At 40.9% G+C, this 22,361-nt stretch overlaps 1 protein-coding gene across 9 annotated transcripts in view; it reads left to right on the top strand.

The window, feature by feature from the left end:
- Positions 1 to 22,361, top strand: part of LOC125695811 (dual specificity Calcium/calmodulin-dependent 3',5'-cyclic nucleotide phosphodiesterase 1C-like) — a 305,234-nt gene that overhangs the window by 270,375 nt on the left and 12,498 nt on the right. For 8 of the 9 annotated variants that reach the window (XM_048950766.1, XM_048950772.1, XM_048950774.1 and 5 more), the window contains 2 exons: positions 1,203 to 1,277; positions 15,094 to 18,119. In XM_048950766.1, the coding sequence (XP_048806723.1) occupies positions 1,203 to 1,277; positions 15,094 to 15,107 (89 nt within the window). In that variant the 3' untranslated portion in view covers positions 15,108 to 18,119. Of the gene's footprint in view, positions 1 to 1,202; positions 1,278 to 15,093; positions 18,120 to 22,361 lie in introns of those variants that run through there. The other variant, XM_048950775.1, reaches the window with a different exon arrangement.

The following is a 22,361-nucleotide window of genomic DNA, read 5'->3' on the forward strand; positions in this document are numbered from 1 at the left end:
TACATTTTCACTTTTTTGAGCTGTTTCAAAAATAAATACTCATTGACAGTAACTGTTTTGAAGGCAGATTTGTTCCTCTCTATCATAGCAATCCCTAAGTTCTCGATCCAAAGGCTAGGAAGTGGTAATAGTAGCAAAAAACAGTAATACAGCTGGAATAAGCGTTGCTTTTATACAGCCATGTACTTCGAATTTACAACATTCTGAAGTGAGATTTAATACAGGGTTTTTTTCATGTTGAGACGTGGCTTACAAATTCCCTGCTGCTCTCTTTTGGGTGAAGGAAGAGATGCCTGCTCCTATCTGTACAGGCTGCCATTGGACTTCTCTGGACATCTCTGGACATCTGCAGGAAGGAGACCTCCTTTGTTGCTGAATGAGCCCTATTCTACTGTATCTATCCCTTGAAGTAAATTTTAGTTCATAGTGGCATTTGGCAACAGAACATTCTTTTCAGTGGGGAGATGGTCTGGGAAGGTCTGTTGTGCTCTGCTGTGCGACTGATAGAGGACAGAGAATAAGAAGGACCCCAGTTACCCTTTCTGGCTTCTTAAAATATACTCCAGCACTAATTCCCATTTTTGTTCTGCATCGACTGGTGTACTCCTAAAGACCTTGTCTTCCTGGTTTGCTGTATAGACTCGAAATCCAGTGATCAATGCTAGGATGCTTGTCTGCTTCTTGATATCAGTGTACGCAGACCAGCATAAATGATTTGTGGATAAGTAAAGCTGGTAAGAGAAAGGATGATCCAATGAGGCAGGACTTTTTAGGATATCTAAACTGGTTCTTTAATGCAGAGACCTGTGACAGAGCCTCACAGGATCTTAACTCAGTCTTTTAAAAGCATACATTTTTTAGAGTCTTGATTTTGAGATGAAGGTAGTGTTCAGGTTTTAATGGTGCATGTGCAGTGAGGAGGAGCATGAGTTTGCATGGGCACTTAAAGGGGTGTTAGCAGAATGAATTTGAAAGTAAATTGTGAAGCTTGGTTTTCTGTTGGAGTCAGATAAACACTGAGTGTTGCATTGTTCTGACCTAATTATATGCATTATATGATCTAATCCTAGGTCACTGTGAATCTGAATATTTCCTCTTAAGGAAAATCTTTCTTGGATGTTGACATTTGATGGGGTTACAGGCATTAATACACTGCAGTTTGAATTATAATGCTCATAGTATCCCTTATTTCTTCATTCTAGGTGAAATAAAGGAAGACAGTATGGCAGACAAAAAAGATCAATCTAGTGTGGGAAATGAATCAAAGAAAACAGATGGTAAGGACTTACTGTTTTGTTTTGTCACTCATTTCTATATGCAATCTATTGTTTTATAAGCATCCATATTTTATGATTAAAAAAAATTGTGTGGTCACCTGAAAAACATTTAACAGAAACAGTCATTAGATATGACAGAAGCCATTAGGGGTATTCTGGGGGAAAATCATCTCTTTCACGTAATGTCTAATGCCACTTAATTTTTCTGTTGGTAAACCATCTTCTTTGTCTTCTTGAACAATTTTTGTGCACCATCCATAAGAAAAATCCTGGATTGTTTGAACTGCTTAATACGAAACATGGGTTTGTAAGGTTCTATCCTTCTGAGTTTCTTTGAGCCAAATTCTGCTCTCAGTATCAACTGTATGGAGGTGCAAAACACAAATCTAAGCAAAACCCTGAACAAGATGCATCTCCTTTTTTCTGGTTGCACATCACACTATGTCTATCCAACCACAAAGGTTTCTTGACTTAATGCTCTGAGGTGGAATTTGCCAAGTGCTGTTGAACCACAGGTATGGGAAGGAAGCAAGCAGAGTAGGCACATCAGCACAGAAGCGCTGTTAAGGACACTCTAGAAAAGGGATATTGCTAAAACACTTTTGAACTGAAACAATCCCAAGTTGTATGACAGTTTCTTGAACACCTAGAAATAATTTCATACAGCCCTGAGCCTATTGTAAATTTTCACAGATGTTTTAGTAGCATCAGCAAAGCAGAAAAACGCCTATAAGAGATGTGGCATGTGTGCTCTTCTGCTTCTCAGCTGTGCAGCAAAAGGCTACGAGATAGTATCTGACTCCACATCACCCCAGAACTGATTGCTTAAATACTGCATAGCAGAATAAATGGAAACAAATGCTACAGCTAAGATTTCCTTTGTATGTCTTGATTAAATCCATTGAAATATTCCTAAATATAAGTAGTGCAGTATTGTGTTTTAATGATCAAGAAAGGCAACCTTGTTTTAAGTGCTGCAGTTGAGAAGGATGCTGTTTGCTTTTACTGTTACCTTGTAAGAAATTACTTCGTGTTCTTACTCTTGCAGAAAAGTGACAAATAAGAAGATAATGTTATCCTTAGCGAAAAGAAAAGAAAAAAGTAAAGCAATTCATCTATAATCACATGTATTAATTTCAGACACACAAATATGTAGTTTATACAGAGCTCTGTTAGCAATGATTGTTCAGGAAAAATCAATTATTTGTTGGAATATTTATACACTTATTTATACACTTCAGATAAGTGTCAGGAAGAGTCGTGAATGAGTACCATTCATAACTCTTTACACAGTATGCAGAAATAAAGAGCAAATATTCAATTAGCTGCCTGGCTCTGCAGGCATTTATGAATACGTGCATGTCTTATGTAGCTGTAATGGCTTCACAAGGATTAGTAGGAGGAATGGCTTCTCTCCACACTGCAGTTGGTGATGGCAGAACAGTGGCTGTGTAGGACTGCTCCCCTGGCAGGATGGGCAGATGCAGAAAGGTTGGGGCTTTTCTTAGCAGATGCAGGGACATCAAACCAACCATGAGAGTAGGCTTGGGAACCCCTAAACTTGAGGACAAGGTCACCTTTGAAAGCTTGCAGTCGCAGTCTCTTGGAAAGAGTAGGGACACCTATTTAATCAGGCTGTAAGACAAAGAGGTGAATGTTTCATGCTGACTTAAAAGTATGGTAGTAAATTTGTTTACTTCCAACTTGCTAGTTTTGGAGTACTGTTAGCTATATAATCTGTTTGTTCTTCTGCAAGGATGTGTTCTGCTCAACCCCTTAAGGAAAAGACCAGTGCCATGAGATCAGCTGATTACAGTGAATAAGGAACTGTAACCAAGCAAAAACAATTTATGGGCTCCATGTTTTTCATTCAAATGCTGTAGAGAGAGATTGTGACTAATGATGTCACTAACAGAAATAGGGAATATCTGTGAAAGACAAGCCCTAGGAAAGTATTGGGATATTGGGCACTTGTGTTTTGAGAAATACTGCATGACCCCTTCTGTCCATTGCTCAGTCCTGAGCAAATCTCCTTACCAGCCATGTAAGGGATGCAGCAAAATGAATCTTGCCCACAAGTAGTACGTTGCTGTTTGTAGACTACTGAACTATGTACCCAAACATATGGTTTCTCATCTGCTGGGACATGGTCCTTCATAGACTGGGAAAAAAGCAGAGGAGTTGGAAAGACTCAGGTTACAGCACTGGAATTTTCTCACCACTTCTAGATTGCTTTCGAGTGAATATCAGCCCAGGTTTTAGTAGCATCAGGCCTGGTGCTTGGGTTTCACAGCCTCTTAGTCTGCAAGTGGGGTGTATTTGTGTGAAATAGGTGCTCGTTTGTGCAGATTCATCACACCCCATGCAGGCTTTGGCTTTCTTTTGGCCTCCCATTAGCATCAGCTAGAGCCCTGCACCCAAGCTGAGGTCAGTCTGCTGTTCTGTCCTGCTGTGAGAAAAAAGCTGCAGTGTAACTACAGGAATCTTTACATGATCTTGCCCATTGTACTTTTTGAGCACATACAAGATGTTACTGTAATGTGTTCTAATTGGAATATGTAAGTGCTAAAGCATTTCTAATCATCCTTGTACTTCATGGTGAACCAGGTGGTCAAGGAAATACGAATAACCATCCTATGTGGACACAAAGACATTAAGTGGCTTGCCTGCGCTGTAGTCACAGGTGCAACATGTGTCACTGCTACCTTTATGCTACCCACAGATTGGTGTGCATGCCTCCAGAAATAGGGATCAAGCTCTGTAAGCCACTGGGAAGCTATAAATGCATCTAGCCAGAGCTTCACACAGCTGAATCTATTGGTACCACAGCCTGCTAGTTTAAATAGTTTGAGGACACCTGTGCAAGCTGCAGTTGTGCCTTAGAATGCAGTATTAAATGCTTCAAAATCTTGTTTGAGTTTCTTAAACACAGGATAGCATCCTCATTGTCATGTAATCTCCCTGTTACTGGCTTTTTATTTGTTCTGTGGGACATTTAGTTGTTACTCAGTGCTGCCCTTATCTTCAGCTTCGAGAGAAGAGATATGAGACTGCCATTTCTTTGTAAAGACACAGTCCTATCTGACATCATCAGCACCAACAGCATCATCAAATGTTTCCTGTGGGATAAAGTGCTATTAAATCATTTTGGAAAACCTGATTTTCCCCTGTGAAATAGTCACTATTCAATACATGGAATGGAAATTTTAAAGCAGTCACACAGAAATAATTTTTTTATACATTCACAGCATTTATTTTTGCAATTTTTTCTACTCACATACTTAGAATAAATGAGAAAACTTTTTCCATCATGTTGCACTTTCACAAGTTATGGCTTCATTTCTTTTTCCTACTAGGGAAAATGTCTGCAATATTAAGTTTTCAGTGCAACTCTGTTCCAGTCACCAAAATACAGTTTATTCTGCTACTCTTTTTCAGCTAGGAAATAACAGAAATTTGCAGGTTCATTTGTGTGTGTTTGTGTTTATGTGTGTTTGTGTGTGTTTATGTGTATTTATGTGTGTTTTCCTGGCAACTTATCTCATGGTAAAAAGTAAATCTGCTTCTTGAAGCACAGAAATACATAGGGTATTACTGCTTGTATCTTGAACTGCTGATATGTGCTGGGAAAGCCTTGTATGCCCTGGCTGTGTATGATGAGCAACACTCCCACCTCGTGGTCAGATCTTACCCTACATTTCAATAGTACTTGCCTCTGTGCGGTGCAAAAGCAAATAATACAGTACATTACAATGCAAGGCAGTATGCATCTTTTCACATGTTCACATGTACAGTCTCTATGATGAGTACATACATTACAAGCATTCTAGGGATTTAGACCTTTATCACAGAGTCATAGAATGGCTTGGGTTGGAAGTGATCCCAAGGATCATCAAGTTGCAACCCCCCTGCTACAGGCAGGGCCACCAACCTCCAGATGTGGAACTAGATCAGGTGCCCAGGGCCCCATCCAACGTCACCTTGCACACCTCCAGGGACGGAGCATCCACAGCTTTTCTGGAAAGCCTGTTCCAGCACCTCACCTCTCTTTCTCTGTGAAGAACTTCCCCCTGACGTGCAATCTAAACCCTTCCTCCCTGAGCTTAAAACCATTCTCCCTTGTCCTCTTACTGTCTACCTTTGTAAGAAGTTGCTTCCTCTCTTTTCTATAATCCCCTTCTAGATACTGGCAGGCTGCAGTGAGGTCTCCTTTCAGCCTTTTCTTCTCTGTGCTGAACAAGCCCAGCTCCCTTAGCCTGTCCTTGCATGGGAGGTGCTCCAGCCCTCTGATCATCTTCATGGCCCTCCTCTGGACTCACTCCAACAGCTCCACATCTTTCCTACACTGGGGGCCTCAGACCTGGATGCAGTACTCCAGATGGGGCCTCATGAAGACAGAATAGTACTTTATCTTCTTTTGTGTTTTGTTTTGTTTCAGGCTAGACTGTTGCGTAATAGTAGTTCAAATCCTTTCCTATGGGTTCAATACATTGACCATGCCAACGTGTAGAGCTCCTTTCGGTCTTATTTTATCTTGACAATCAGCAAGTACAAAATTCCCTGTTTAGAAAGGTAAAATACAGGGGCTCTGTCACTTCCTATCACAGATGTGATAAAAAAAAAATCAAAAATGAAGCATTCGTGATGGAGTAGCTTGCACAGAGCATTGCAATCTGGGAATGTCTTTGGTGTAGGAGTGCTTTTCTTGAGAGGACTTTAAATGATGATGTGGTGGAGCTGTGATGATGGCCCTACTTTTACTGCAGATACAGTTGAGTTAACAGAATTCTTCCCTGTTAATATAGAGGAGAATGCAGCTTTTCACAAAGTTGTTCAGCCGCTTTATGATGATCTGTCTTTGCAGCCTTCTGCAGATATGGTTTTCAGACGTGCATTTTGTGTGTTGATCTAGGTAAGACCAATACATTGCACTGAACACTAGATTTCTTCTGTCAAAATCTTGCTTGCATCATCTGCATGATGCTAGTGCTGTTCTAACCGAGGTTGCTCAAACATATAAGGGAACAACATTCACCTCTATATTCTTCAGAGAGGGAAAACCATGGAAACATAGAATCATAGAATCACTCGGGTTGGAAAAGACCTTAAAGATCATTGAGTCCAACCATGACCTAATCATAGTACCGTAACTCTAACAACCCTCTGCTAAATCTTGGTAAACGATGGTAAAAATGGTTAATTTAAAGTCATGTAAATAACAGAGCCTTCTCTATTTCTATTCCAAAAGATAGGCTGATTTCTCCATTATTGTCAGAAGCAAAAAGCCCATTTCAGTTGGTAAGGCAAACACGCTGGACTTCCTTCTGTAAGATATTGCTTTGATATTATATGTCAGAATCCAGTAGTGGTGGCAAATTGGAATTACAATAGCTAAAGGCCACTTCTAGAGACAATTTCCTTCCTTTTCTTACTTCTTTTATGGCCTGCTATCTGAATTACATTAGAGGTTATTGCCCTGCATTGGAAATTGGAAAGCATTGTATTCATACCCTCTGGACAAGCTTGCCTGAAGAACATGAGGACATTTTCCTATCCAAAAGGAGATTCATTTCCCCATAACTTATCTCTGATGAACAACAAGCCCATAGTAGCACAGTATAGCATAACTGAAGGGGAGAAAAAAGCTTCTGTTCTTTTAAAATCATTTTAATGTTCTTTTTTATAAATGTGAGTGTGCTCATTAAACAACCAGCACCTCAGGCAAGCCGGAATTCGCACAGAGAGATGTACTCTGAAAAGTACGCAGTTTTACTATCAAATAGAAGAACATGGAGTGGTGTGATCTTTGATGATAAATGAAAAGCACACTGTTAGCATCCTGACCTCAGGAATATTACATCTCCGTGACATGCATGCCCAGTGAGAACATGGGGAATACGAAGCAGAGAGCTACTCTGTCAGAATGTGCAGATGGTTTTGCCAGTTCAACAACTGTCTAACGTATGGAAGGTGCCTGATTGAGACTTTTGTCTGCCTCCTTTATGGCTTGTTTTCTAAGACTGTAGTTCAGACCATGCTATGTATTTAGGAAGTCCTCAGGACTTGATCCAAAAGCTTGGCTGATTTTTGCTTCTGCTTTACATGAAATCACAGAGTGTGGATATGTGAAAAGTTGATAACTCAGAGGTGGCATCTGGTTTGGGTTTCAGATTCAAGTGAATACATGGAATGTTCATTCCAGTTACGTGGTGTAAAACATGGAGTGTAGGTACCTAAATGGTTTTTTTTGAGTAGTTAACTTCACAGGGAACATTTTGAGGTTACCTTTTGTCCTTTGCATGTAATTCTGCTTAGAGATAGCTCCCTAAGGATAACAGCCATGACACTAGAGGTGTAATGCATAACTTGTGCAGTACGTTGTGCCCATTCCTCCTTGATTTTTGCACCGTCAGCCATTTCAGGGAGTGGAGCTATGATCTTACCGTGTTATGGCCCTTCTAATCCCATTTAGGAAAATGTGCATGTGCAGTGATGTATAGAAAGTCTCACTTCAGCAAGGGGGAAGTCCTTGCTCCCTCCCTCCATCAGCTAATGTTCAACTCAGTGGCAGTCAGGCCTCCTTTTTCTCTGTGCAATGCTGCCACTGACAAGGTAGTTTAATTAGAAGCTGGAAGAGATAAAAAGTCAGCACAGTGGGAATCTGAATGTAAAGACTCCACCCTATAGACAGCCAGCTGAATGCTTGGTGAGTGGTTTGCAGACCTGTGCTGTGTGTGCCTGGTCTGTCCTTGAGGGTGGATATCCTTGAGCTGCTCAGCCCAGGAATCTGTCCCATTTAGAGGACAGTGGCTGGACAGGGAGGAGAGTCACTTTACTGGCTAGTTTTCTGAGATTCATACCCTCTAAGCAATCTTTACTGCCTTTAATTATTTCACTGCTGCATAGCTAGCTTCATTCTCTTCTCTGCTCCTGAACTGCTGTTTAGGTATTCTTAATGTCAAAACCCAGCCCTTGTAGGCAATAATAAATGCAGAAGAAGGAAAACTGGATGTGACATTAGTTGAAAAGTGAAATTTTGAATCAGACTACAGTATTTAGGAATTGAAGTGATGAAGAATAAGTCATTGTCAAAAACTGAAGAGACATTGATGAAATCTAAATCAGATTTTTTCCTTTGAACTGGTTTCATGTATCTGGCCAGCTTTAAGGAAATGCTACCAAAAAAAAATAATAATAATAATAAAAAAATTAAAGTTAGTGGTAGAAAACCTATGATTCTACGATGACCTTTCATTTTATCTCTGCCTCCCTCCCACCAAAAAAGCACTCCTCAGCAATAGTTTTTTTTTGCCTTGGCAGAAAAAAAGTGATTACTTGTGCCTGACCCAGAGCAGAGTATTACCCCAGTTTTTTAGTGTGTTCACTCATTCAAACAAGACATTATTTGCTCAGTGCTAATGACAAAATTCTGATTCATATCTTTGGCTGAGGTTTTAGTTTGCATCCACAACAGAACATCTCTGTAGGAAAACTGTGATCTAGCTTTTACCACAGATGCGTTCAGAACTTTGAATTATGTTTGATCACCAAATATAGAGTAAGTTTTCACACCTACTCCTGTAGATCACCTTGCATAATGCATGACTAGTTTCTTTCTCACATGCTTTACTCAGGAAATTCAAATGTATTTGGCACAACCAAACTTTTGCCAATGCGGCCGTTGTATTGTTGTTGTTTTTTCTTCTCTGCAGTTGAATATCTCTATAATGTACCAGTAGTCATTCAACATACATTAAAGCTAAACAAATCTCTTTCTTCCAGCACTGCTGTGATTTCAGGTCAAGTATAATGCAAGCTGTCAAACATAAAGCGCAAGATCCACGTGAACACGACTAGAAATTGTTTGAAGTCATGAATGATTTAGAGATAACTGTGTGCCAAAACTCAGAAATAAGAACACCTTCCTTGCTAATGTCATTTCCCCCCCAGCAACAAGAATGCTAAGCACTTGGGATGTCTGCTAAATTACAGTAATGGTACTTGAGTTCAGTTACAAAACAAGTATTCCAAGTTTTCTCCCAGAAGCATTTATATTTCTTTACCTTAAACAGGACTCAGGCACCACAGAGAAACTTGGCTGTTTCCCTTGGAAAAATAATTATTTTTTGTCTATTAAAAAGGCAGACAATGCAGATGAATGAACTTGTAACACATATCTCTTCTTCATTTCACTGATCTTATGAACTTTGTTTCTTAGGCCTCGTTCATCTCTGACTCAAAAGAAGCAAGAGAATAGAGATTTTGGACATCATCCTTTTATTCTGCTTCAGGAGTAGCTTTAACAGTACTTTTCAGACAGAAACATGTACCACTGAGCACATGTTAGCATGCAGGGGAAACAATAAATAGCCAGGCTTGTTGGGATAACTTTGTAAAATTAGGGAGTCAATGCTGGCAGGAGGTTCCCATGGAAATCGCTTAGAGATCTGTCCCGTCCGCTGCAAATATTAACACTTTTCTATGTAGTATTAAGGTTAACCACCTTTTGGATTATGGATTATCTCAATCACATTTACTCAGGCTGTTTCTCTTCCTTGTTTTGCAGTAATTGTTTTATGGCATCAGTTGACATACAACAATTTTGTCATTTCTGTTGTCATTTGACCCAGTGCTTGAACTGAGCAGCATGTGGGAGGAGAACAAACTTTGGAGTAGTCTTATACTGGAAAACCTGGGCTCATCAGTTGTGATTAAAGCTTTTTGCATTTGAAGAGTCAGAGAAATAGAAGTAAGAAGTGTGTATATTCCAATTTTCTTTTTTTTTTTTTCTGAAATTTGGGAAGTCTGGAAAAACCTGTATCAGGAAAGTGCCTCGTGGAAATGTGATAATTGGTGTAAACTTGTACATGATGGGGAAATTCTATATTTTCCTCTAAAATCTGAACACTTGAATTATTTGTTTTTCAAATGTATGTAGTATTTTTCTACATACTTCCAATATTTGAAGGGAGTGTATAAACAGGAGGGGGAACAGCTGTTTATGAGGGTGGATGGTGACAGGACAAGGGGAATGGTTGTCAACTGAGACAGGGGAGGTTTAGGTTGGATATGAGGTGGTGAGGCACTGGCACAGGTTGCCCAAGGAGGCTGTGGATGCCCCATCCCTGCAGGCATTCAAGGCCAGGCTGGATGTGGCTCTGGGCAGCCTGGGCTGCTGGTTGGTGACCTGCACACAGCAGGGGGTTGGAACTGGATGAGCACTGTGGTACTTTGCAACCCAGGCCATGCTGTGATTCTATGATTTTTTTTACATCTGTTTTGATGGGCTTCTGTTTTGTTTTAATATGTGAGCATAGAGGCTACTTCCCAACACTGCAGTGTCTTACCTAGGAATATTCAAACAACCTTGCTGGGTCAGTCCAGAATGCCCTTTAGCTCTCTGTCAAGCACTTTACAACCTTTCATAGCAGAGACTTTAATGAAGAAATAATAAAAAGAGAGCAGCACTTTAAACCTAAACCCTTTTTTCTTCCACAGAATCTAATGCAGAGGACAAATCTTGAATAGCCTCTGATGGATTTTTCTTCTATTACTTTGTTTAATTTTCTTTAGAGTCCTCTTTTAAGTACTCTTACATACCCAGCACTCTGAAGAAACATAATTTAAGGTTTGCTTAGGTGTTATATGAAAAATCACATCTTTTTATTTGTTTCAAATTTACTGCTTGATAATTGCATTTGATAACCCACTACCTGCGCTGTGAGAAACAGTGAATACTGTTCCCTGCTGATCTTCTCAGTGTCTCTCATTTATCCTTTATTACACTCTTCCCACAACTCTTCCTTTTCAGGATAAAAAATTATTGTGTGCATCAATTTTGCCCATTCGACTTTGCTGAAGGTGACACCCCTCTGATATACACTGCTTGTGTTAGAACATAAAACAGGCAGTTGGTGTCACATGCACTGTAGTTACTGGGATGCAGTGAGAGAATCTGATTTTAATAAGATTATTTTGTTCTTTAAACCTTAAAGAACAAAATATTAAAAAAAAATACAAAAAAAGATGCTGAAATTTTTGGTTGTTTTTTTTTTTTTTTATGATTTTGTATCATAATAGCATGAAATGTCACTCACATAGGTAGTTTATTAAAAGTGAATACGGTTAATTTTGATGCATATTAAAACCCAAAGTCAGAAATGCCCTGGGATAGTGGTACCTCAAGGGCAACATTATTTGGCAGTGTGGTAGAGTTCTGTTGTCCTACAGGAGTGCTCATGCAGTTTCATGTTTAGAAGTTGAGATTTTTACATGCTGCATACTTCTTTTTCACCAATAAACTGCAAGGTTACCTTCATCTGCTTGGAAAAAAAAAGGGAGTGTGCACTCCTGGATGACTGTGGTATCATTGTGCATCCTTTACTAATGAGTATAGCTTGTAATGCTGAAGAAACGCATCCCTGAGAAGAGGAAACGGGGACTGAGAATAACCTCAAAAACTTGTGATTGACGTTGGTATTGGTCTTGTTGCTCTCCCAGGCAAGCTAGGTAGTCTGTGTAGAAAACCTAAAACCTTATTCCATGTTCCACTGCCACACAGCCTACGTGTAGCATCCAGCTTTTAGGAGAGGAGATCAGAGCATTTTCTCTTAAATGCAATTGAAGCACATATACTTTGACCTTGCCCTCGCAGCACAGCCCTGCAGTGGAGAACGTGGGATCGTCCCTAGCTGTGCTGGACAGCCCTTTGGTTCTGGTGACCTGGGAGAAAATGATGGGAGTTGGAACCAGGTGGTCTTTCAGGGGCCTTTCAGTGCAAGCGATTCCATGACTCTGTGGTGCAGGGAGAGGGCAGGTCCTGGCTGGAAAGGCTGAGCCAGGCCCTTCAGAAGACGTGTGGAGAGAGGTTGGCTGCTGACTTCCAGCTGATGCAAGCAGAGCAATGCCTGTGACGTTGGCTCGGCAAGGAGCCTGACTCATTGCAGAGCAGGTGTAGTTTTTGAGTCAGTCTAAACTCTCATCTCCACCAGAGTGCCTCCAAGGATCTGTCTGTTCCTGTTCTCCAGCTGGGTAGCAGACTGTGAAAGCTTGTGTTAGATGAGCATAATAAGTGCCAACAAGGGCTAGTTCTGGTAAGGTCTTGGACCCCAAAACATTTGTTTTATCACAAAAGGAGGAGAGGTCGTGTGTGAGATGAGTCACAGGTTGTGCGAAACTGGCATCCAGATTCCTTGCTATATGCATACGCTGAGCAATTCTGTGTGAAGGAAAAGACAAACTGCAGTATATTTTCACTTCAGTGCAACAGGCTATGTAGTAAAGTAGTAAATATATGCATTTGTATTCCATTGAACACATGTTAAAAATTCCCTGGTATTAACTGGAAGCTGATAGCAGGGATGGACTTCATAACCTTGCAGTGCGTGCTGGTACCTCATGAAAGGCTGTAGAAATCACTGGCATTTCTGTTTGTGGTCAAGGGGAGGGCCAGTACTCAACCCTGACACACAAAATAAATTTGACGACGATGCTGAAGGGCAGAGATGTGCATTCAAAGGAGGCTATTTCAGATGAAGAATTTCAACACATGCCAAGTGAACTACAAGTCTTCTGCACTGCATATTTGTTCTTTTTCTCTTCCAATTAGCTCTATTAATATATCCTAATATTTGCACTGGATTTGTTGTTCTGAATTGGAAAAGAGGTTGAATCATATCTGAGGTTAAGGTAGTCTTAGGGAAGCTATATTGTATCCAAATGGAAACTCAGCTAGGAAGCCAATGCATTTGCTCCACCAAGTAGAAAGACAGTTCAAAGCAAGTGCTGTACTGGAATGTTCTGACTTAAGCTGATGATGTGACTAATAGGAGCCAGAAAACAATGTATGACTCAGGTCTCCACAGGGAACTTCTAGTCTGCATAAAAACATCACATTTTTCCCCTGTTTCATTAAAGGGGATGGGAGAGGTTAAAAGTCTGGAGAGTATGGATGGCATAGGAATGGAAGGGAGGGTTAAGTGGTACTTGGAGCTCTGGTTCAGATGATTCAGCAACCACTGCTACTCATTCATCAGACGTAACGCAGTCTGGTAGCAGAGTCTCACATCTTTGTTTTGTTGATTCCTTTTGCCTTTGCCTAAAGAAATAAACCCAGAACCATATTCTTAGAGTCTAAAGAAACTGGCTTTCTAAAAGGGACGCAGAGATTCTGATCTCATCATTTTCTGTGGCTTGTGCAGCCTTGCAGGTAAATTCATGTCTCCTTGGATTGAATCTCCTTGCCTGAGAGATCTTTTCAAACGCACTTTCAACTCCACTGCTAAAAGTGTAGTTCAGAATAAATGTATCTAAGCAGAATGCCACACGTATTCAGAGAACTTGTTTGGTTGATACAGAGTGAAATACTCTTGTTCCTGTTTGATGCTTTTCCAGAAGATTTCTGGGGGACACGTAAGAAGTGATGGATAGTATCCTCTTCCATTAGAAACTGTCTTCTTTCATTAGAAATAAAGAAGAAATTTTATTTTCCACATTTCTATCTCAAGGAAATCTGTTCATTGTGAAATTAATTCATGGTATGCATAACTATATAGAAATCAGCTACATTCGTGCATTCCAGGTACTGTTAGTCAGACAAATTCTGAGGCTGAGGGAGTTGCTAGTATTTGCCCACAGATTTCATTCTGCTAGCTTCAAATGATTTGGGTTTGGGCTTCTGAAGAGGTTAGGAATTTTAATTATCTAAGTCAAATCTCTAAATATCTATCAAAGGCAAATTTCTAAGTGAGTCCTGCATATTTTTGGATCATACCTCTGTTGTGAGAGATGATTTCATAAATAACTTGCCCATACATACCTGACTTGTCCTAAGTTCCTTGTAGAGGAGGACATCCTGTTGTTACACTATGGCTAAGGGTAAGTCTGACAAGCTCCTCCTGCCAGGAATAGGGATATTTTTGTTTCTGTTGTGAATGTGCTGCTTTGACAACATTTCTTGTTACTGCTTTTGGCCTTGTCCCTGGACTTCATGAACCTGTTAGATCTTATTTGGGCTGGTCACTCTCAATAAAGATATGGCTTTGCTCCACCAATAGGTATTGTAATTTTTTTGTTCTTTATTATTTCCTGTTGGTGATACTGTTATTATCCACAATGCAATAAAAAGACCAATGTTGTTTCTTGCTACCTTGGGCAAATGGCTTCTGGAGATCAACAAGTGACAACCAAATTCACAGGCCATCATAATCTGACCAGTGATGTGGTTTTACACTTACTGTATTGAGTTAGCTTTCAGTTGCAGAGGAGTCAGGCAGACTGTAATGTGAACATCCTTTGTTAGTTCTCACATATGCATCCATCTGTGAGGCTCTGCTTTTCACTGCAGACCGTTTGAGAGAAAGGGGCTTTTTAAAAGCTAGTGCACCTTTGTGTTTGGAGCACATTCTTTTTGTCAGTCCAAACCATATGTATGTTATTGTTACTTTTATGACCAAAAGAGTACTGAAATAGGTAGTGAACAAGGGTGATCGGAGAGCTCTAAGGCAAAGAAGGCTGAATTCTGTTCCATGATTCCAGTAGTTCCAAAGGTTTAATTTCTGCTGGATTAGCCAGACAGCAATGGATTTTGCTTTGTGTAAAACAGAATGGAATTTCCAGTCAAATCAATAAGAAGTGTAGCTTTTTTTGCACCAGACATTTTGGCCTTTTCAGCAGTTAAGGAAAACTGCATTGCTTTGAGTGAATGAGACTGTTTAAACTGTTACCTTTCGTTTTCTTCCCCAGATTACCCATTCCTTGGATGAAGGGGAGAAAGGCAGCATTTGACACTTTTCTTTTTCTTTCTTTTTTTTTCCAGATACAGAAGAGTAAAAATATACTAAAAAAAAAAAGAGACTGCACATTTCTTTCATCATTTTAGCCGAGCTTCTTCATTCCTGTTCTGCTCCTTCTGCAAAGACCAGTTTCCGGGGAAGGCGTTAAACAACTTCCAAAACACTCCTCCTCCCACTGGCTATTTCACAGCTAATGACTCTGGGCTCTAGGGTGGGGGCATTGGTTTTTGGGGTGTGATCTAGTTTTGTTTGTTCATGTATGTGTGCATTTGTTGTTGTTTTGGGAAGTTGTTTTGTTTTAAAAAAAATCTGGTGATTTTCTGATGCAATTGGTTCAATTTTATGGACAGGTGGAGCACACAGACGAGTCATCTTCAAAAGCTGGTACTGCCCTTTGCTGTTACGCCTCAGCTTGCAAAATCACAATATTAAGATGTTGCAAAAGAACCTAAGAAAATGAGATTGTAATAATACTTCACTGGATAATATTTCCCTTTTATTGTTTTTCTTTTTCCCCAAGAGATTTTTCCAATTGGTGGTAGACAGAACTTGACGTCCGTTTTACCCTCGCTGTAGAAGATTGTATGCGTAAGAATGTTGAATTTGTAGTCAAGTTGCCATTTGTTAGGATTTGGAGCTTATCACGGACAATGCAACGATAGCAAAATGCTTTTGTTTCGAAACAGAAGTAGGCAGACTCACTCAACCCTTGATTTTATAGTGCATTTGCAGTTAGTAAAAGGAGAGAAAGAATCAATGAAAGTGATATTCCTTTGGGGCAAATTTTGTCAGCCTCTGAGAGCACGTACTGATGTACTGTTTGAGGTACCTGACTTAACTTGGGATTACAGATAATGAGCAGTTTCCCACATCTGCTCGTTGGCTACCAGTAACCACTTTGTCTGTCCTGAAGGCCTAAGAGAAGAAGGGCAGCGGGGAATCACATGGATCGATTCTTACCTTCATCTCAGTGTGATACTTCTTTCATCACTGACTGAATGGACAGGCCAAAGGAAGGAAAAGTGTGGCTGGAGAAGTACAGACAAAAACAAAATGAAGAAGTGTGTCCTAAACACATGCCTGCAGTCGGTGGATAAAGCTGTCTCATCCAATAGAGTCAGACACACGGACAGTAGCCGTCATTTTGGCCTATTTCAGGGAAGAAATGCTGAAAAACCTCCTCACTCAGGCTTCGATTCAGGAGGGTATATTTTTATGAGAAACAGCAAATGTTTGTAAGTGTTTTTCTGCCTTGGAATCTTAGTAAGGATCCATTTAACTGTGAGCAATTTTACCTGTCTTTCGGAAACCGAGGCACACGTATTTACACATACAGTTGTTTTTGCCTATCTCCTTTTGATTCAGGATAAGGTTGTGCTGTGTTAGTCATAAATGTATTTCACAAGGAATCGGATGGCAGTCATGGCTCTATGCTGCGTAGAGAACGTGTAAACACTGGCTTAGGAAGGCAGTTCTTTGGCATTTCTTTTTCATATTCAGAAGCACAGGACTTCACCACCAGCCTATATTAGAGCTTGGTTCTCTGTTCCTGCTTAAGCTGTGTACGTACAAGGGCCAAGCTTCACCTAAAACTAGCAAACATCACAGCAGTTAGCTCAGCCTAAATCTGCATTTGAATGTGAGTACCTTCTCACTCAGGAGTGTTTGTATTTGAGATTTTAGTTATTGAGACTAGGGACATTTTGAGTTCTTTTTTTGGGACACCATGTGGTGAAAGCCAGAGAGTTAGATTAGGTTCGTGCCGTGAAAAGGTTGCACTTAAATCACATTTTCAGAAGAAAGATGTGAGAAAGTAACTCTTGCAGTTCCTGGGTCTCACCATTGGCATCAGTGTACCAGCTCTTTTAAATAAAATAAATATGAGGGCACACAGTGTCCTGCTTCAGCAGTAGCTCTGGGTGTATCCTGGGGTAGATGTTGTGAAGAAAGGAGTGCTGATAAAAGGAGGTGTGTCAGGGAAAGGCTGTATCACCTCGTAGCACTTTTCCACCTCCCCTTTCCTCCACCATCAGCATTCAGCCCCAGCTCAGAGCGGCAGGCTGACTTCCAGCCTTGACCAGGCTCTTTGGAGGGACATTGCCTATGAAATATCACTACTGCAAATGAAACACCACAGTAGTGGTTCAGTCCCTGCTGAGTCAGACCTCCTGGAGTCAAGGAGAACATATCCTGCCCGAGAGCTTGGTCACTGGTGCAGGATGGTTTAGTATACTTTAATACTTCTAAAGTTATCTTTACCTAACGTACAGTGACTAAAGATACTTACATCGTGCCCAGTAGAATAATAATAATAATAAAAAGTAAATATTTTTCTTCATCTGCTTTTGCTTTCTTTCTTTCTGGGACTGACTTCTTTCAGACAGCAAAGCAAGATGGCTTAATTCACAGCCGGTCAGTTCTTGCTTCTCATGCGCTTGCACAAAGGTGAGAGATCAGGCTGGAAAAGGTTTTACCTGTGTTGCCAGGATTATTGGCCACTGGTAAGAACTATAAAAGAAGCAGTTAGCTTGCTGTCTCTTGGGACTGCAGGTCAGAACAGGGTACTGCTCTATAAGAGATGCTATAGTCAGAGAATCGGTGATTTCAGCACACAGATGTGCAGAAAATGCCTTGCAAAACACAGGCAGGCAGTCACAGCTAGCTCTGATATTTTTCTGCCCTTTTAAAGTCACCTGAACTTGATACTGTGGATTAGTAGTACTTTTTGGAATTTTTTTCATTGTCACTTAAAATAAAATAATTCCCCATGAGATCTTTTCTATTAGTCTGGAAATGTATGAAGTGAAATCTGGGAATTGAGATCCTACAAAGGAACCAGGCCAGATGAAAGGACGTGTCATGGAGTTCCCTTCCCGGATCATTGCCATGTTACTGTACCAGACTCCTTGCCTCCCTGGAACACTCTGCAGCACTGTGCCAGTGCACTGCGAGCCAAGGAGCCGTATGATTAGACACCTCCCAGTACAACTAGAGATCAGCCACTGTGCAATTGTGTAAAAAAATAATAAATATTAAAAAAAAAAAAAAAGCAGAATTGCTTTCTCTTACTTTATTCCATGGAAGAAAAAAGAAAAGAGGAAAAGGATTAGGTCTTTATCAGCTAGTGGCATGGTCTCTCTCTATAAAAAGCAAGGGATTTCTGTTGTTGCATCCTTACCTAATTTTTGCCTGGATGTATAGGAACTATGTTTTTAGATGCCTTCTTTTTCCAGCCTCAGAGTGCACAAGTAAGGAATAAGACAGAAGTACTGCAAATGAAGGGCCCGTGCTGCTGGCTGCAGGCTGACATCATAAGGAGTTCTTCGGGAGGCCCCTCAGGCACGCACAGAGGGATCTGCTGGTCTCAGAGAGCTCTGCTGGAGGAGCACCAGGCATCCCTTACATCCCAGAGCCCGTGGTCTGATGCCACAGGGTGAATCCAGACGCCCTCTAGAGACAGGCAGGGACATGGTTGCAGGTAAACCTGTCAGTGTTCTCTACTTTATCTGGAGCTGGTATTCAGGGAGTTAGCAGACCTTTGGCTCCTGCTGATGTAGAAGTGCTTGAACTCCTGGGCACTCCATAATTTAAAAAAAAAAGTGAAAAAAAATTATGGTTATTACCCTGTTCATTATTTAAATGGCTCAAAGAATGAAGGGTGGCAGTTCTCTGAGCTGCACTTATTTGATGATTTGAATTATTTGTTTGTGTGAGAGCATGCAAAAAGTGTTTACACATGAAAGGTTCTTTTTTTTACCTTTTCTAATGACAAAGCTTTCCTTACTAACAGCACAGCCTTTCTTTTCCAAGTTACATGGTCAGATGTTTGTGTTTCCTCATCAAGATGTTGTATATTAACATTGTTTTCCATGTTAGAGAAAGGAGATCAATGCCAGAAACCTTTTGTTGTTGTTGTTGTAGGTGGCAAAATAGGTGGCAGATGAAGAGGAAATTTTGCTGTTTTAAATGTATTTCCCAGTAGTCAGTCTAAGCAGGCTGATGCTTATCTGAAAGTGCAGCCCCTTTGTATAGCCTCAGCTGTTAGATTTACTCCCCACGTATCAATGCAGTAGAAGGTTTAGCAGCAGAACGAATCTGGATTTTGGGAGCTTGGTTCCTGATGGGTAAATGAGAGAAGAAAATTCCTTTTTTCTCAGTGTTGCTTTTTTCAAACATAAATTTTCTGATCAGAGGGAAATTTCCCAAGACGTGGTTGGTTATGGCAGAGAAAAATGGTAGAGCGTTGTGCTTTTACAAACTGCCATTTGAATATGCCAATTGCATAGGTACATACAAAGGCTTACAAGATCAGTCTGGAAGCAAAATGCTTTCAGGCTATGTAGGATGCAGCGCTGTGTGAAAAGCTGCTTTGGAAGGCAACAACAAGCACTTCCATTGTCAGTCCTTGTGAATTCTGCAGCGGGTCTGGTTTTAAATTAAAAAGCATAGTAATCCATTCCAATCAGAAATGATGGAAGCTGACAAGGACAATACTTTTGAAGCCTCATCTACAATTAAGTAGCCCATCTTTAGAAATTCGTGAGATGGTCTGAAATAATTCCGTATCGGCTCCTTTCTCCTCCCAGTTTATTTCATAATAATGGAGCTCATCCTCCTCTGATGATACATATTGGATGTTTGCCAGCGATGCTCAGCAAATGACAGCATAATCAAGTGTTCTCTGTCACTCTTTTGATCCACCACCCCACCCAGTGATTAAAAAGAACAGAGCTGTGCATGTGCTGGACCAGTGCTGCTCTGTTTCAGAGGCGATGTTTGAGTGTAAGCACTCTGAAATGGGGCCTCCCTTGCTGATGACAAGAGTGAGCCCTGACAACACAGACTGTGCAAACTGCCAGCTGCATCTTGTGAGTAGAAGGGAGGGGAAAATGCTTTGTATTTCAGGGTGCAAAGTCTGCTCCCTCCAAAGCAGGTGCAGAGCTCTGCCCTGTGGCAACAGCAGGTGTGTCCCATTCTTGGTTTGACTGCAGGTGTGCATCCTAATGCAGTGCTCACTTTGCTTCCATAGGCCCAGGGGCTTTGCCATTCCAGCCAGCCCTCTCCCTGTTTGCTATCATAAAAGTAGAACCGATGCTGATGCTGCCATTTTCTGTTAGAAAAGAATGCAGGCCATGCACCTCCATTTGCTGAGCCTGCCGTCTCTTTGTCCTAGTGTCTGTTTTTCACCCAGAACAATCATGGAAAGTTCTCACCTGTGCCCAGGCAGCACTGCAGCACACATTATCAGTCCTCTGTGCCTCCTTCACAGCAGCAGCTCTCTCTTCTCTGGCAACCTGAATACAATATAGAAGCAAATGGAGCTGCTCTCAGAGCAGCTGGCTCAGGACCTGTAGCCATCATGGATTCCCTACCCAGAGCTCAGTTTTAGTGGATTGACTCTAATGCCTAAGTGCACAACAGCACTCAGAAACCTCACAGCACTCTCCTAGCATTGTCTTCTTTTGTTTTCTCCCTAATACATATGTGTCACTGCTGTGTACTCATCTCAACCCAGGTTTAAAGCTATCCAGTGGTAGGAGGAATGTACATAAACCATTGTCTCTGCTGGTGGTCGTAGGAGTGTATTTAGCAGACAAAACTACTTATGGCCATTGAGGTTTTCTAAGGATAAAGCCTAGCAGTAGAATGACAGAGTGAGCCTTTTCCTTTTCCTCTTCCTCTCGCTTGGATGATATTTTTATACAATTTTATATGCAATTTTTTAAAATATCTGCTATTTTTATTGTAGGGTTCTGGTTTTGCCAGAACTTCTGGTTGTCTATAGGCCCAGATTCTCACAAGAATATTTTCCTCCCCTTTTCTCTTTCCCCTTCTTCCCTGATTGACAAAAGCCATTGCATTTGCAACATCAGCTTTGAGCAAAATAGCACCTAGGCCTGATCATTCTTTTAGTTGCACTGAAATCAAAGGAAGTTGCATGCAAAGTCTCACTGGTCCCTCTGCAGCATCTGGGGCCAAAGAGTAAATGATCAAGATATCTAAGGACTCGTTAAATGCAGGGTGGTTCTGCACCAGGGTAGTGCTTTCTTCCTGTGCTGTGGTAGGAGCTGCTTCCACCACGACGTGTTTAAAAAAGACAGTACAGCTCTCGTTGTTACTGTGATGCTACCTTTCTGTGGGCAAATGAATGGCAGGCACCTCCATCAAAGGCATCTTCAGCACCAACTGTCTTCAGCAGGGAGGAGGGATGAATTTGAGGGCTTATCTACCATGCAGATTTCCCTGCTCTGTGGTTAACACTTCAGTGGCAGGTCCTAAAAGGAGTTAAGAAACATCAAACTTATTGGTAGGAGGGTTAAGGGGAAATTCATCAAATTCAAGGATCTTGGTCTTGCAAAACAACTTTAGCTCAGCTGGCATTCTGCAGGGAATTCTATGTATGAAGCTTGAACATAAACTTTAGAGTATGTTTATATTAGCAGAACTGATCACGGAGGTGTCCTTTTTGAACTAAACTATCATAACCAATATACACCTGTTCTCCAACCTTTTCCAAGGAAGAGAGGCAGGTTGTTACGCTATTTTGCACCAGGGTGTGGAAATCAAATTAAAATCCATGCCAACAGCAAAACTCAACACATTTGCTCCTGGGATTGGGTGGGTAGGGTGATGGAAAAAAAAACACATTTGGTTTGATAAGACTCATGGGGAAAAAAATGCAAAACTGAAATGAATCATGCCATGTAATGCAAGTATTCTCAACTGTTCTGAGAATAATTTTAAACAATATGTATTTATTTTTAGTTCCATATTTGAAAGAAGAGGCTTGTGGTCTCTTAAATGTACAGAGCATTTTTCAACATTCCAGGTTTTCTGTAACAGAGTCCATGTATATTCATCCTATTACCAAATAAAAACGACGAGGTCTCCACTCCATTTGAATTAAAATTGCAGAAGGGTTCATTTTGTACTGGTGCTTTCTACATCTGGTCCAGGCATGACACTTTTCGTTTGCTTTTGCAGCCTCCCGCTGCCCATAAGTAGTAATAATTAATAGTTTAATTAATAGTAATAATCAACTTGCTTTTAAGCATGGTAGGAACATATGGCTTGGTCAGCATCCACTACTCAGTAAAACCCCCTGTGATCAGAAGGAGTCAGTGGCATTACCTCATTTCTAAAACCATCCCCAAGAGAATGCACATAGCTTATTCGGGGACTCTGAGGTGAATCTCAGCCTGTTTGGAGACCACATGTCAGCCTCACTGTTCTCCCTTTCTTCGGGTGGCAATGATCTCTGGCTGTCACGAATCCTGATGCTGGCCTTCCC

Source organism: Lagopus muta, chromosome 7 (genome assembly GCF_023343835.1).
Source record: "Lagopus muta isolate bLagMut1 chromosome 7, bLagMut1 primary, whole genome shotgun sequence".
In the NCBI taxonomy this organism is placed as follows: domain Eukaryota; kingdom Metazoa; phylum Chordata; class Aves; order Galliformes; family Phasianidae; genus Lagopus; species Lagopus muta.